At 46.4% G+C, this 16,566-nt stretch overlaps 1 protein-coding gene across 1 annotated transcript in view; it reads right to left on the bottom strand.

Moving 5' to 3' along the window:
• Positions 1–827: 827 nt before the first annotated feature.
• Positions 828–16,566, bottom strand: part of dph1 (diphthamide biosynthesis 1) — a gene marked incomplete at its 3' end in the record, with an annotated part of 65,490 nt that continues 49,751 nt past the window's right edge. The window contains exon 3 of the mRNA XM_084314488.1: positions 828–895. Within this exon, the coding sequence (XP_084170614.1) occupies positions 828–895 (68 nt within the window). The remainder of the gene's footprint in view (positions 896–16,566) is intronic.

The raw sequence follows: 16,566 nt of genomic DNA, 5'->3' as shown, positions 1-16,566 counted from the left end.
TGAATTTTGCAATCCGGACAGATGCGATTTTAAATATTTATATAGAATATCAGGCCTATAAATTACCTTATTATGGCCAAGTCATACATCTATGGATCGGGTCAAATCTTCTTTCCAATAGCAGAGTTCAATCTGGATTTAGTACCATCAGGCGCCAGTAAGAGGGCAGCAAAGACCGTGAATGAAATCTACTGTAAGTACAGTTACTTTTTTATAATGTAAATAGCTCCGCCATTTTTTTATCAGATTGAGATGCGTTTCTTTTCTAGACGTTCACAGAAAGGTAGAGAAACAATCTACATTGTTTATGGCAATAACGTTCAGGTTTGTTCGACCCCGTGAGATACAATAACGAATATAACGTCAGAACTTTTTGCAACAAATATTTTCAGCAGCTTTCACAGAGGCTGGTTAGTGTAGTAGTTTTATGAAATGTCCATTGTCCATTCCGATGTCCATTGAAAGCCCTGGGTCTCCTCTGTTTTAGGACTTAAACACGGCCTGAAGTAAACTCATCGGTGTCAAGCCGAGAGAGAGTGTTGGATTGTATTTTGTGTGTGCTTACAAAATACGTTCATTTGAGAGCCCACACTGTCTCCACCACGCCGTGTTGGAGAAAGTACCCAGGGGTAACAGCCAACATTGTTGTATATATATATGTGATGGTATTAATTCATTCGAACTCAGGTGAAGCTGAAAATAACTGAAGATAATGTGACTTTCCAGTGCTTTAGGCAATTATACTGCAACATCTCGCAACATTTCTCATCATCTCTCTCTCTCTCTCTCTCTCGCTCTCTTTCTCTCTGAGGGCTTAGACGTTGCACCTACCTCTCGATGATGTCGGCGATGACACAGGCAAACATCTGCAGGCCCTCAGGCAGCTGCAAAGCCACTAGAGAATGGAGACAGGCGAGAGAGCAGGAGCAAAAAAAAAGGAGGGGAGGGAAAAAAAGATGAAATGTTACTCACTTGTGTTGGAGTGACAGCGACGTGTTATTTAATACAGCCTAGACGGCACGGGAGCTCGCAGCCATCTTGCTATTAGCCCAGAGTGCCAGGGCGGAGAGCGAGGAGTGACGTCCCGTGGGCGATTTCCCCTCTGCCGCGATTATCTTACCGGCTGATGGGCGGTAGGACATCATTTATATATAGACTACCAGCGAGCCAATCAGCTCGGATCATTGCATTGTCTTCTGCATTGTCATTATAGTCACACCTTCTCTACCGGTCTCTCTCCATGACTCTCTCTCTCTCCGTGACAGTCTAAAGCCACCTCCTCATTTCCATGCACATTATGAAGTATCGTATTAGAGGCTATAGGTAGATAGTGCATGTAGATATCGCATATAGATAAAAACGATACCACCTATGCTACTAAAACATGTCATTTTTTTATAAAGAGTTTGTGTGCTAAATAAACAATAGAAACGTGGCGAGTAAAATCTCAAATTACTGTTTGGTCCGATCACATTGACCTATCTCAAGCTCCAAACGTTGTCCAAGGGGAGCGACGGTTGTGATTGGAGGATCAAGAGAAGAGGGCGGGGTTTGGCATAGGTCAATTCCAAAGTGGATTTAAACATTCTGAAATGATGCAGCGAGAGGCTGTCCATCTGTAAATTATCTCCACCATAACGTTGCCTGACAGAGCAGTCAAATGTGCTCCGAATGTAACATCTTCATTATGATGTTGTTATAATATTCAGTCTGTTGGGGAGCAACCACATTAACCACAGAGATATGTGTATTATAATATATTAGGACTATCCCATGCCTGTCGTTTAATACACACGTAGTTCGGCTCGAGTTTAATCACCGTTCTAAATTCAACCACCACCCAACCTGTAACCATAGCAACATTGTATTATCACAATATTAAGCGAGATACAACACATTATGTAACGACAGTCACCGGACCATTATTTTGAGAAAAAAGGCCTCCAAAGTTTGCAGTAAATGTTGAGGCATTTATTCCAATAAATATGAACCATAAAACGAATTAATCTAGACATGTTTACACAAACACATACACATACTATACTGTTATCCCTTTGTCACTTGCACATATCGATCCATGGAACAAAGGCACTCACATACACATGCACACTCATACTCACGTGCACAATCGACAATCTATTTGAATGAAAAGTTTAACTTGTGCATATAATTTGGTCATGTTTGAGCACATGCTTATGTGCACGCACGCAGCTACATGCACGCCCATATCCACGTGTGTGCCCACACACACACACACACCAGCTCAGGTGCTGTCAAAAAGTATTCGCTGATCAGTGAATCAGGGCTGCCCCTCTCATAATATTGGTGTTCCAACAGTCTCACTATTTATTGTTCTGTTCATGCAAATTCATTGATCATATTGATTAGGCGAACGAGGATTGCATTTATTTTCTTCTTGGATGAGCTGTGAGGGAAAGTCGTGCAGAATTGATTGATTGATTGATTTTATTGATGGATTAAAAACACACAACAATGATCCAAAGGATAACATGAGAAAGAGTAAGACCCTTATTTCTGTCATCATGGTCCCAGGGCTGTTAGGCCACAACAAAAACGAACATAACAATGACAAAAAACACATACATTTAAAGCATTAGAAAACAAACCTATAGCTACAATTGTATATCACACAATAACTAAAAACAGTTGGAATCCCATTCTTAGTATAGGGGGCTATTCCTCTACTCTGTCCATGAGCCACTTCCTGACGTTTCTCTTGAAGCTGTTGTTAGATTTTGACCACAATCAGCCAGAATCACCTCTTCATCTGTTGGCTTGTGTAGTTTCTGCGTTGTGTTTATCTCTTGATCTTCTCATACCGGCTATACATCGTGGTCATTCCCCTTTAATGCAATCCGTAATCATAATAATTCACCACCGTCAGACGTGTTACCTTTCTTGGAAAACGTTGTTTATTACATAAACAAAGCCTCTGTAATCAGATGGAAACCAATTCTGTAATTGTCCTTGAAAAGTATTTGAAAGGAAAACTAAATTCATTATTCTATCGTCTCTTCTGCTTTTAGTCCAATGGTGGTTGAGGCCTCGTCGTTAGCCAAAACCATTCTTTGTTAGCCGAAGCTAGCCTCCTCGAGGCATATAGGGGGGGGGGGGGGGGGGGGGGACCCACCACCCTCTAGTTAGTGTTGTCACTCTGTCCACGTCTGCTCGTATCAGCCTTGCGTCCTGTTCTAACTTATACCCGGAAGGAACTCCACATTATAATATTCTCGGCATAGCAACGACAGGCCCGGCCTCTCTTCTCGTTGCTATGTGACACGCTGTCATGGCAACTGCTATTCATCTTTAACACACATTCAACGTCCATTCTATTGATTTCAAACTCCCTCTCTCTGACCATTATGCCTTCTCTCAGTCCTTATCAGTTGTTATGTGCTGAACGACCTCGGCATGCACACACCCTGTTTGCTGCTACCACACTGACTCACTCTGACCACCTCCTCCACCACATCTACCTCTCTGACCTGGCTATAAGTAGATGCTGTCATCCACCAATATTTAACACTACATACACCTTGAAAAACCTATATTCCCTTCACTGTGGAGGCCCAAGCTCTGCTTGATGGGGATAGGAATAAAGTTGAAATAGGAATAAAGTTAGTGTGTATGTGAGTGTGTGTGTGTTAAATTCCCACAGTTAACATTATGGGGTGAACAAGAACACTATGAAAATGTTCTACCTATTTTAATGACCCTGCTGTGTTACAAGTGTGTCATTCATTCATGGTTTTGTTTTAGGGACACCTGTAACAAGGGGGGGGGGGGGGGGGGAGAAACCGTCCAGTGCTGCGGTTGTTAAATCAGTCCATTCTCCGCTTGTCATATATAAATGGTAAATGGCTGCATTTATATAGGGCTTTTATCCAAAGCGCTTTACAATTTGTTCCTCACATTTTACCCATTCACTCACACATTCACACACCGACGGCGGAGGCAACCATGCAAGGTTCTGCTCATCGGCAGAAGTTAGGGGTTAAGTGTCTTGCTCAAGGACACATCGACACGCTGCCCGGGAGGAGCGGGAATCGAACCAGGAACCTCCGGATAACCAGACAACTGCTCTACCTACTGTCGCCCCCAATATGCCTTCACGAGTGTGAAACGTTTTATTTATCATCTGAATTTGTCATCTGTTTTTTTTTCTTTTCTTTTTATGATGTTGCTACGTTCCCTGATCAGGTATAAAATGTTTGATGGAAACACCTAATTTGCATTCTATTTTTTGCAACATTTAAAAACGATTGCTTAAAATTTGCTTGACAATTGGGTGGAAATATAATTATGGCTTTATGAGTTCTCCCATGACAAGGATCTCTCCCTCCCTCGCTCTCTCTCTGATTAACTCATTGGTCACCAAAAACGAGAATACTCGTGTTTCATCGCCAACCATTGAGCGCCAATAACGAGTTTTCTCGTTTTTAGATCCTTTGATATTTTTTCTTTGATCCCCATTCTAAACACTCGCGCGGACCTCCCCCTTGCACCGCTGCCTACGTTAAAATTACAATGACGATCGAATCCCACCAGGTGGCAGTATCACCTACATTTTGAACTAAGATAGTTTAGTGTGGGGCCACTTTAGTGTGGGGAGTGTCTGCAGGAACTCCTCCCCCTCAGAGGGAATCAGGACAGAGCAATCAGTCTGAGATTTTATCGCCTCAAACCTATTGTTTCCCGTATGATAGCCATGCCCAATATACACGAGTAATTGCGATCGCGATGGGATAACTGGGATTATTATTTTTGTACCTTCTGACTAAGGTAAGGTCTATTCTATGTCTATTTTACCGAACCTAAAACATGCTTTTGTACTGATCACAGCGTCGTCTTTTACCGAACCTAAAACATGCTTTTGGTAACGATCGCAGTTTCGAGGTAAAACAACCCCCCCCCCCCCCTTGATGATCTTGTGAAGAAACATATATATATATATGGTATATAGCTTTGATCTGGAAATATTTGGAGTTTCAGGCGAGCAAACGATTTGGGCATATGTATTGTCTTTTAACTGTAATTTTACTGTTCTGCTTCATGTATGCCCCTTTGTAATTGTATTTGGTTGTTTGTTTGATGTGTGTTTAAAGTATTTCCCTTACCTCTGTGATGTATGTACAGTGCCATCTGTCTTTTTTTATATTTTATTCTTTTGTCCCCTTTCCCCATTACCCTTCGAGGGGACCTTTTGTCCTCTCGCCAGGGCGTCATTGAAAATAAGAATTTGTTCTTAACTGACCTGCCTGGTTAAATAAAGGTTAAATAAATTACATACACATCTTGTATTGTAGTTGAAATAGCTATGTATTAAAAAAAAGTATTCCAGCGAACCTCGCATTCACACCTGAGCTCACTTTAAATCGAACCATGGACCAAACAAGCAAACTCTAGTCGACCTGAAAATGTGGTTCTCAGTTCGCTTGGAAGTGAACTCTGATGCGGTTCATTTGAGGTGTGAAAGAAAACCAGAACAAAGACAGGAAACTACCTGAATAATCACACATTTTTTGTATAATTTCCAAATGTGTGATTTTTCATCATCATAACATTATTATTATTTCCGCAGCTGGTAAATTCAAAATAGCCAATTAATGTTGTGATACTAAAATGCATACTTGCATGCATGATTCAGGCGACAGTAGCCAAGACAGTCGCACATAATTAATAATTACTGACAGTTAATTGAAAAATTAACATAACGCCATAACATCTGTGCATGCCAAGGGGGAGATCCACCATTTGGCACATCGAGTTATGCGATTTCCTGTTAACCAAAACAGTTGGCAATTCATTCATTAAGTTGTATAGTGACATGAATGAAATTGGCTTTGGACGGGGGATGTCATGCCAGATTAGCTGCCGTATCCCCTTCATACACTGCGTTTGATTATTCCGGCACATCCCGGCAACAGTGCAGTGTGAAAGCTAACTGAACCATCCATGAATTGCACGAGTCTACTGAACTATAGATGTGAAAAGGACCTTAGTTCCTTCAATATTGTGCTGTCAGAACAGTCTCATGTTTGTAGTTCAAGTATTTAAAGTTTGTTATTGGAAATTTTAGCACTCTCATCTCTTTTCAACCAAGAAAAACTACTTTTTAAGAGAATCTCTTAGTTACAACGAGATTGTATAAGATATTGAGATGCAGTGTTGTTGGGTGTATATAGGTGAAGTAACATTTCCAATGTTCGCTGTTTGGCCAAACTGGAATGCAGCCACGCTGTCTCACTACAAGCGCAACCATTGTCCTTCTCCGGGGAGGGAAGGCAGAAGCAGGGTTGGCTCACGTCACTCCTGCCTTCCTAAACAAAGCCCTGGACGTATGTAGTTCTCTGGGAGCTCCCCAGTGGGTAGTTCCTCTCAGGGAGTGCCCAGAACTGTTTGGTCCAAAAGTGCCCATTATCTTCAAAGCGGTAGAAAGAATCTCTCTCTACTCCACAGATGTACCTCTCTCCCAGATCTGTCAAATTGACAGCATTTTGCTCTCGATTTCCCAGCTATCGTTCTCTTCCTAAAAAGTAGACTTTTATCGAGCCAGCCATGATAAACTCTGAAATGTTTGAAATATTTTTGCATTAGTAAATGTCCATGGGTTGGCATTGTGGTTATTTTAGTGATGGACGGCTGTTGTGTACAGGGTTCCCACAGACATTGCAAAATAATTAAATTCAAGGACTTTTAAGTACTTTTCCAAGCACTGTTTTCCATTTTCAAGGATTTCACTCGAAGGATACAATTCACTTTTAAATGCATTTTTTTTAAGCATCTTCTTGGCCTGCTTGCCAGCTAGAGCAAGCTAGAGCATCACACGCAAAGAAATGAGGAAAAGCAGTTGGAGCACGCGAGACAGCGACTTGTCAGTTTTTATTAAAACAGAACAAAAAAAAGATTTCTTGATTCAGAACAATTTGATCATGGATGAACAAAACATTCAATGCGAATGGTTGATTTAAATTTCAATGACTTTTTAAGCACCGTGTTAACAAATTTGCTGTTTTCAAGGAATTCCAGGCCTTGACTTTTTTATTTATTTATTTGTATCAAGCACTTTAAGCACTTCAAAGACCTTGTGCGAACCCTGTGTGTAATGCGCTCATTGGACGCTACTGTCCAGCATTAGCTAGCTAGCATGCCTCCGGAGCCACAAATCTGTGTTTAGATTTGGGGGTGATATCTCTGTGGTGATAATCCGATAGCGAAGCTTCTTTAGCATTAGTTCCAGTCTTAAACCCGGGTTCAGGAAACTAGATCAATCGCTTTGTTGCCGCCTCGTCTTCAGACCATGGTAGCCGCCACCTCAAAGCTCTTTGGTTGACGCTACTGTAGATCGGACAGGGTCATCTGCATTTTATGGGCGGTTGTCACGTTTTTGGCCAAGCTGCAAAGCAACAAGTCATCATCATTTTAACCGTCATTTCTTTTTAATAAACTGTGGCAGAGCGGCTGGCGTGGTAATAGAAGGCCGCTATGTATCGGCCAAGGTACTGGGGCACATGCCCATATTAGGAGTTCCGAGGAGACTCCCGGCCGGCAAGAGCGCATCAACCCCAATGCAGCGCACCTGTGTCAGACGCGCACGGGACAGGTGAGCGCAATCAAAGCCCAATCAAGAGGCATAGAAAATGGAGACGGAGACAGAGAATCATTGGAGTAGCTGACGCGAAACCTGTACGGAAAGAGAGGACGTGAGTAAGAGAAGAGAAGGAAGGTTATTGTCTGCGTGACCAATGTTGTGTTTATCGGCTTTTGGAAGGAGGACCCTGCTGTGTGCTATAACCCCCGAATCGTCTGAGAACCCCTGCTTGCCTGACGTCTCTTCTCCCGGATCAGCCCCCACCCGCATGAGAACCGCTCTTTGTGTACCGAACCCCGCTAACGGACCCAGACAATTCTCACGCATTACGGACTGGCTGGCGATATCACTAACCTCTCCTTTTCCCCTAAACAAACACAAATAAAACTGCCATTAAACTTGCTTCTTGCTTCTACCTTGTGCCGTGTGTTTTTGTTAATTCCAATCTGGTGACAGCTCATAACACCCCAGAGTCATACATACCGTATATATATATATATATATTTATTCTCACCGCATATATATATATATATCTATCCACACATGTCTGTACTTAATTGCACATAATAATTTTGCATAATATGTAGATACTATATCTATATCTGTACATATCCTACTCTTACTAGTACGCTGCTGGCTAGTATGACTACTGCCATGCTGTCTTTACACCTGTATCACTGTACATTATACTACAACTCTGTACATACATCTGATTAGCAACACTCAGTATGTATATTTTGTACCCAGGTTAATCACCTATACATTGTATATTACTATCACATTTTACTGTTACATCTGGTTGGATGCCAAACATATTTGCGTTGTACTGTACTTGTGCTGTATGATGACAATACATTTTAATCAAATCTAATGTAATCTGCGGCTGATTGGCGCAGTGGGAAATGCGCTCGCCACTAACGCAGAAGACGCCGGGTTCGAGCCCAGCTCTCGGCGTTGCTACCAGCTGGCCGGTCGTTCATACTAACACAATTGGCAAGTGTTAGAGGGTGGGAAAGCCGGTGGGTGGGGATTGGACGTTGTGGACAGTGACTCCTACAGGTCGGTTGGGTGACGCCGGTGCGGCGGAAGCAGGAAGTAGCGGGGGCAGCGTGAGCCTCCCACGCGTTACTCCTCGCCACTGAGAGTTTGAGCTGCTGCAGTGAAAAGATGCGACAGGCTGCCTCCTCGTGTACCGGAGGGGACACGTGATGCAAGGCTTCTGTCCTCACTACAACCGACCAGTGGGAGGCATAGTCTAGCAACGTCCAAGACAGGGGAGGGAAGAATTGGATAATACGAAATTGGGATGGGAGAAAAATTGAAAATGGGGAGAAGAAGTGGATAAAAAAAAAACGAGTCTAATCTACCATCTCTTTGCTGCAAGCAGCACTGACTGGCTGGCTTCTTTGTCCTCTGGCTGGGCCACCAACACTCAAATCAAAGAAACAGAGGTGGAGTCGTGTAATGATTATAATATAACGCCTAATACTTTTTGCCAACACTGAGCATTTCTGGCCCGAGGCGACCCAGGTATGGGCAGTGTTACGAAGGATCAGATTAAACCGAATATATATATTTACTACTTGATATATATTGCATAATATTTGTATATCGTCTGATATCCCTTGTGTATTCTTTGTACATATACACGGAATATCCCTTTTACCTAGTACAGACCATAATATTTCGTTCTCCTATTGGAAGCGATCCACTAGGCGCCACAGCCATACCCCCAATGTCTAGTTCAAAGTCACCGCCAAGGCTTGCCTGGACATGCCCGGTTCGGCGCAAGAATACGAGACAGGAATAAGGCTGGTACTAGATTATTCGCCGTACGTATAAATACGTCGCAGGTGGATACAGCAGCACTTAGCCTAAAGTCAAGTTAACCTAGAAACGCGTTACCCTCAAACGAAAAGCCTTCATCACGAGTCAACGACCAAGTGAAGTGAGCAACCGTGCATCTAAATAGAGCACTTATAACCGCGTGCGAATAGGATAGTAAAGTGTCAGAGCTTAGTGGAATAACGTCAAGTTCGACCTAGTTAATGTGAAGTACCGTGCACCGGAGAATCTACACCGGTGAATGCAGAGCCCTTTTCCGGCTGGATTATTATTTATTGCTTTGGTCCTGTGGCTGTCGGAGCGGAGGAGAATCGTCTACACCCACTACTGTGTGGGATTTACCCGTGAGGAACATCACTCGAGCCCGTCTCTAGGAGAGGCTGGCCGGCTTTCACCTATGCTGCACGCATACTTGGATTACAGCTGCTGCTTTCGTCTGCCGATCAAGGGAGTAATGTACCGACTCCCGTAGCTGGAGCTTATTGATTCCCCGTTGATCCAGAGTTTGCATTCGAACATTTCCTCCCCCTGCTGGCCTACAACCGGAGGGACCCTACTAGTATCTCCCTCTGCCCTACTAGTGTACCATAGATATAATTCCTAAGATACAGGTATTTATTATCTCCTGCGTACTATTCTAATGGACTTACGCTCTTGACTTACTCACGCACATTCTTCGCCTTACAAGCGCGACTCTAAGTAAAGTAATGTAATCTACTATTATTGCTGCTAATAAATATTATTCTAACCAAGATTTGTGTGGAACGGTGTCATTGTGGAGGTGTTCATATCATATACATGTGTACTGTATGGCCAGTAGTAATGTACATAAGACAGTAGTGGTTTAATGATACCATACTTATTTAATACAGTCAGGGAATTGTACCCCTCAGTTACAATTGGTCCTTCGAGCCGGAGGGTAATTAGCGTAATATTAATATAATATTAATATTAACATGGCCGATGATGAACACTCCACAAACGGTTCTCCTAAGCTAGATCGCCCGGAGCGCAGACGTCAGCCACCTCCCTATCTAGAGGCATACGCTGTCAGTCTAATACCTAGCTTTATAAAGAAGTTAAATACGGATAAAATAAATAAAGCGGATAGTCAAAGTATGTCAAACCCTACCGACCAGGCGACCCCGCCAGTAGAGACCCTAGTGGGTTCTAACGTAACTGACCAAGCTCACGGGGGGGACCAGGAGGGACATGACATGACTTTACCCCCCGACAACGCCAGCGGGACAGTCCCCGGAGAGCTCCAGGATAAAGAAAGCGCTCCAGGGACGGAACCCGACCCACTACCAGAAGAGACGCACACCCAGGAGATGGATCTCCTCGGAGCGCGACAGGAGAACGGATCTCCAACGAGCACTGCCAGAAGCCGATCACCTCCGCCTGTGTCTTCCCCCAGCGAAGCGGACAAGATGCTGGCGCAGGCACTCATCGCCACCCTGGCAGCCTCCACCGAGCGCGAACGAGCTGCAGACCAACGAGAGCGCCTTCACGCGCAACTCCAAGCGCAAGCCCTCAGTGAACGCGAACATTCTGCAACCGAGCGAGAGCGCTTCCAGGCGCAACAAAGGAGTGAAGACGACCGCATAAGACTGGAGACCAGACGCCTTCAGACGGAAGAGAACATTGAAAGAAGCCGCGCCGATGCACAGTGCGCCGCCGCCAATGCACAGCGCGACGCCGCAAATGCACAGCTCCACGCCGCCCATGCCAGCGCCAATGCACAGGGCGACGCCGCCAATGCCCAGCGCGAAGCAGTGCGCGACGCCGCCCATGCCCAGCGCGAGGCAGAGCGCGACCGGCTGCAGGCGCAGACGATGGACAAATTGATTGCCATGGCGACACCCCCTCACTCCGCACGGAGCTCCCGGAGATCGTCACGACAAGGGTCTAGGACACATTCCCCTACCCGACCAAGCGACCCGGGACCCCGCCAACAGGAGGATCCTGTCCACGTCTCCGAACCCCCTCCCCGGCCGGTCCATACGAGACCCAGCAACCGGGAAGAACCGGACCACGCCGAGAGACTGAACAGAAGACTCCAGGACCTAGCAGAGGAAGAGGAAGAGGAAGAGGAGGAATGTCAAGCCGACCAGCAGCAACGTACTCTGGACCAGGAGGCCCAGTACAGCCCCGACCAGCAGCAACGTACTCTGGACCAGGAGGCCCAGTACAGCCCAGAAGTCAGCCCCGAGGCACTGCGCTACAAACCCCCGACTCAACTCACGGGTGAGTTTGACGCACCGCCAGCCCCGAGGAACAGCACCTGGGTACCCGGCCCTTGGTACCCACCAAGTACCAGCCCAAGACGACACGTAAGAGGAGACTCGCCTAGGAGGCCTCTCCCCCAACGCTCACCGATGTGCCAGCCATCCATGGCATCGTACCTTGGCACACTGACGTTCCCGGATTTTACACGCGAGGACAGAGCACAGTACACGGAGCTACGGATGTGCTTAGAGACTATGCTGTCCGACGTACCAGATGAACCGTACAAGTATGCTATCCTACTCAAGCACCTGAAGGTGCCCAGAGCGCACAATATAGCGCTGGCATATTCCACCTCTACTACCCCATACACCGCGGCTCTAGTAGCCCTCGACCAACGTTATGGACGCATATGGGACTACGTGATACAGGAGATAAGAGACATTGACCGTCTCCCCCCAGCCAGAGACAACAGAGCATTGGATGACCTCTCTATCAAGGTACAGTCCCTGGTAGGGATGCTGGGGTCCCAAAAGGACAAAGGGATATACGAACTGTACGCTAACTCTAATGTAGAGAGAATATTACAGAAGCTCCCTCCCGCCCGACAAGAGCGTTTTCGGCGGCAGAGAGACCACCGTGACCCCAACGGCCCAGAGGCATCCCTCCTAGACCTGTCTGAGTTCCTCGCCAGGGAGGTCAGCAGCTTACGACTGGACACGTTCGTATGGAGTGGACCAAGCCCAAGACCAGGACCTCGGGGATTAAACGATAACCGCCGGTCGGTGACCGTTATGCACCAAGCCGAATCAGTACCGCAGCACAAGAACCACAACACCCCCTCGACGAAAGAGGAGTGGAAGATTGAATGCCAGTACTGTGAAGGGGAACATCGGCTGTATCAATGCGACACTTTCGGGAAACTGACCACGGACGAGGTGAGTCAGTGGATCAAGGACCACCGCCGCTGCTTCCGCTGTGCGCGCAGCCACATGGCAGCTGAGTGCCGCTTGAAGAAGAAGTGCGGCAGGTGCGGCGGCGCCCACTTGGAGGTCCTGCATGACATCAACAGGCGTCAGCCAGGACAACAGAGTGGGCCCGTCGCGGTAATGTACCATGCCGAGGCGGTGGCACCAGTACCGAAGAGCCACCAGACCGCCCCCTACTGTACCTACTGCGACGGTGGACACTGGATGGCACAGTGCGCCGAATATAAGACACTGAACCCCGCCCAAGTTGAACAGTGGCGTGAGGCGGCCCAGGCGGGCGCCGCTTACCGCGCAGCACGGTGCGGGGCCCTCCAGAAGACCCAAAGCAACCGACCAACAGGAGTGCTCCACATTGACCAGCATAGCGGAACCCCCCGAGTGCTCATCAAAGTGGTCAGAGTGCTCCTGAGCTACGAGGACAAGGTCCTGGACACTTACGCCGTCCTGGACGATGGGTCTGAAAAGACTCTCCTCCTCGCTTCCGCAGCAGCCCAGTTGGGCCTGCGGGGTGCCAAAGGTACCATGACAATACGCACCATCAGAAGGGACCAGAAGACCATAAAAGGTGAGAAGGTCTCCTTCAAGATAGCAGCGGTGGACCAGCCCGAGAAGCAGTATAGTACAACCGACTGGGGTGGACGCTCCAGGGCCCCCTCTACGGACTTGACAGTCAACCCACGTCTACACGCTGCCTACACACAAAGGCGAGCGACACCGGCCACTCCCTCGTACAGCCCGTTGAGAGGCTATTGACATTAAGCGAGAGGCCTGTGAGAGAACCGTGGGCACAAGAGGGAGTTCGGAACTCCACCCCCCTCAGCTGCGCTCCAGACGTAGCTGACCTCGAACCCAGCACCCCGAGCGACTCCTTGATGGGGCGGCCGGAACCGGCCCCTCCTCAGACGGGGTACAGAGCAAACAAGAGAACCAGACGGAGGAGGTGGAGGCGCAGCCAAGCACAGATCAAAGCAGTCTCAGGCCCCCTACTATCCCTTCCAGCCCGTTAGAAGCGGGTCAAGGACGGGGACAACTTAAAGTGGACACAGTCGTCGTGATTATCGACCAGTCACTACCCCGAGCTGCGTGGCCGGCCGGCCGCGTAAGCAAAGTGATCACTGGTGCCGACGGAAAGGTCAGAGCGGCAGAAGTGCTCGTCCAGGGGCGGACATACACCCGACCCGTAGCGAGGCTGATAGAGTTGCCAAGGCTCCCCGACTCTCCTAATGACGACCATGACCCACCGACTTTGTGAATTGCCCTACCCTCACAACGGACATTGAGTAGTGGACAGTGCGGTTAATCTGTCTCTGCTTATCTAATTAGGTGGGACTAATTAGGAGGCGGCTGTTACGAAGGATCAGATTAAACCGAATATATATATTTACTACTTGATATATATTGCATAATATTTGTATATCGTCTGATATCCCTTGTGTATTCTTTGTACATATACACGGAATATCCCTTTTACCTAGTACAGACCATAATATTTCGTTCTCCTATTGGAAGCGATCCACTAGGCGCCACAGCCATACCCCCAATGTCTAGTTCAAAGTCACCGCCAAGGCTTGCCTGGACATGCCCGGTTCGGCGCAAGAATACGAGACAGGAATAAGGCTGGTACTAGATTATTCGCCGTACGTATAAATACGTCGCAGGTGGATACAGCAGCACTTAGCCTAAAGTCAAGTTAACCTAGAAACGCGTTACCCTCAAACGAAAAGCCTTCATCACGAGTCAACGACCAAGTGAAGTGAGCAACCGTGCATCTAAATAGAGCACTTATAACCGCGTGCGAATAGGATAGTAAAGTGTCAGAGCTTAGTGGAATAACGTCAAGTTCGACCTAGTTAATGTGAAGTACCGCGCACCGGAGAATCTACACCGGTGAATGCAGAGCCCTTTTCCGGCTGGATTATTATATATTGCTTTGGTCCTGTGGCTGTCGGAGCGGAGGAGAATCGTCTACACCCACTACTGTGTGGGATTTACACGTGAGGAACATCACTCGAGCTCGTCTCTAGGAGAGGCTGGCCGGCTTTCACCTATGCTGCACGCATACTTGGATTACAGCTGCTGCTTTCGTCTGCCGATCAAGGGAGTAATGTACCGACTCCCGTAGCTGAAGCTTATTGATTCCCCGTTGATCCAGAGTTTGCATTCGAACATTTCCTCCCCCTGCTGGCCTACAACCGGAGGGACCCTACTAGTATCTCCCGCTGCCCTACTAGTGTACCATAGATATAATTCCTAAGATACAGGTGGTATTTATTATCTCCTGCGTACTATTCTAATGGACTTACGCTCTTGACTTACTCACGCACATTCTTCGCCTTACAAGCGCGACTCTAAGTAAAGTAATGTAATCTACTATTATTGCTGCTAATAAATATTATTCTAACCAAGATTTGTGTGGAACCGTGTCATTGTGGAGGTGTTCATATCATATACCTGTGTACTGTATGGCCAGTAGTAATGTACATAAGACAGTAGTGGTTTAATGATACCATACTTATTTAATACAGTCAGGGAATTGTACCCCTCAGTTACAGGCAGAGAATCGACGGTCACCTCGAAACTTTCTACGCAGGGAAACAAAAACCTTGCTATGGCGTCGAGGCGGTGTAGATAAATGGATGAAATCTCTATGAAATGGGAATCAAGCAAAAACCACATGCGGGGCTGTGGTGCTGATGATGGTGTGGGACCGATTTCCGCATTGGAGCCCATTGAAGTGTGACACCCACCAGTTAAAACGAAACGAGGGGAAAGTGTTCGCCGAGATGAAGAGACTGAAGTGACAGGTTTCACACACACACACACACACACACACACACACACACACACACACACACACACACACACACACACACACACACACACACACACACACACACACACACACACACACACACACACACACACACACACACACACACACACACACACACACACACACACACACACACACACACACACACACACACACACACACACAGAGAACAACACGATGGAGCAGAAATGCTCTAAAATGCTAATCTATTTGCCTCGGAAATAAGGCACAGCGGCGTGTTATTTTTTCTTCACTGGCTTTCTCGGAGAAGATTCGGTTATTGCAGTTTTACATTAACACACACTGCTGTTTCATCATCAAGAAGACATGGGTAATTTAGCGTGCATCCGTCCATTCCATCTGAGCATCAAATAAACATGCTGACTTCTCGGTATCGGAGAACACACACACACGCCCGATGATGTCTCCATCAACCAGACTCAGGCGCACAGCGGGAGGCCGGGGATGTGGACGAGGACGAGGAGAACGTGGATACTCTGAGGCAGAGGAGGAGGAAGAAAGAGTGATGGAGAGCATTGGATGAGATAAAGGAGGAGGACCCGGCCTATCTCGTCTTGGAAAATGTCACATCCCCCTTAGAGACTAGAGCCATATGAAATCCGCGATCACGGAATCGCGGACGGAATCGCGGAATTGAGCAATAAAAATGGAATCAACTGTAAATAAAAAAAAAAAAAATTATACTTTTTTTTTTTTTTTTTAATGTTGTGGGACTTGTACAGCACTTTGTTCAACTTTGTCAGTGCTGTAAAGTTTAAACCTTTTTAAATCTTAGACAAACAAAACACTTTGCTTTCATGAAATATTGTAAGCCGTCATTTGAGGCTTTATAAAAGCAGCACAATGAACACAAATCTGTCAGTGCCGAGTCCGACCTCATCTTAAATAACAAACAGCATTGCTTGTTGTAATTAACAAAGGGAGGCAGAGTTGATTTAGCAAAAAAATATATATATATAATTTATATTTTTATATTTTTTAATAAACAAATTTTATTTTCATATTCGAATCCCATGCCCATCGAACGAAGCTTCGAAGTA

The sequence above is a fragment of the Notolepis coatsorum genome (assembly GCF_963971535.1).
Source record: "Notolepis coatsorum genome assembly, chromosome: 1".
Classification (NCBI taxonomy): domain Eukaryota; kingdom Metazoa; phylum Chordata; class Actinopteri; order Aulopiformes; family Paralepididae; genus Notolepis; species Notolepis coatsorum.
Note: the sequence above shows the minus strand (reverse complement) of the source record. Positions and strands in the feature narration are given on the sequence as shown.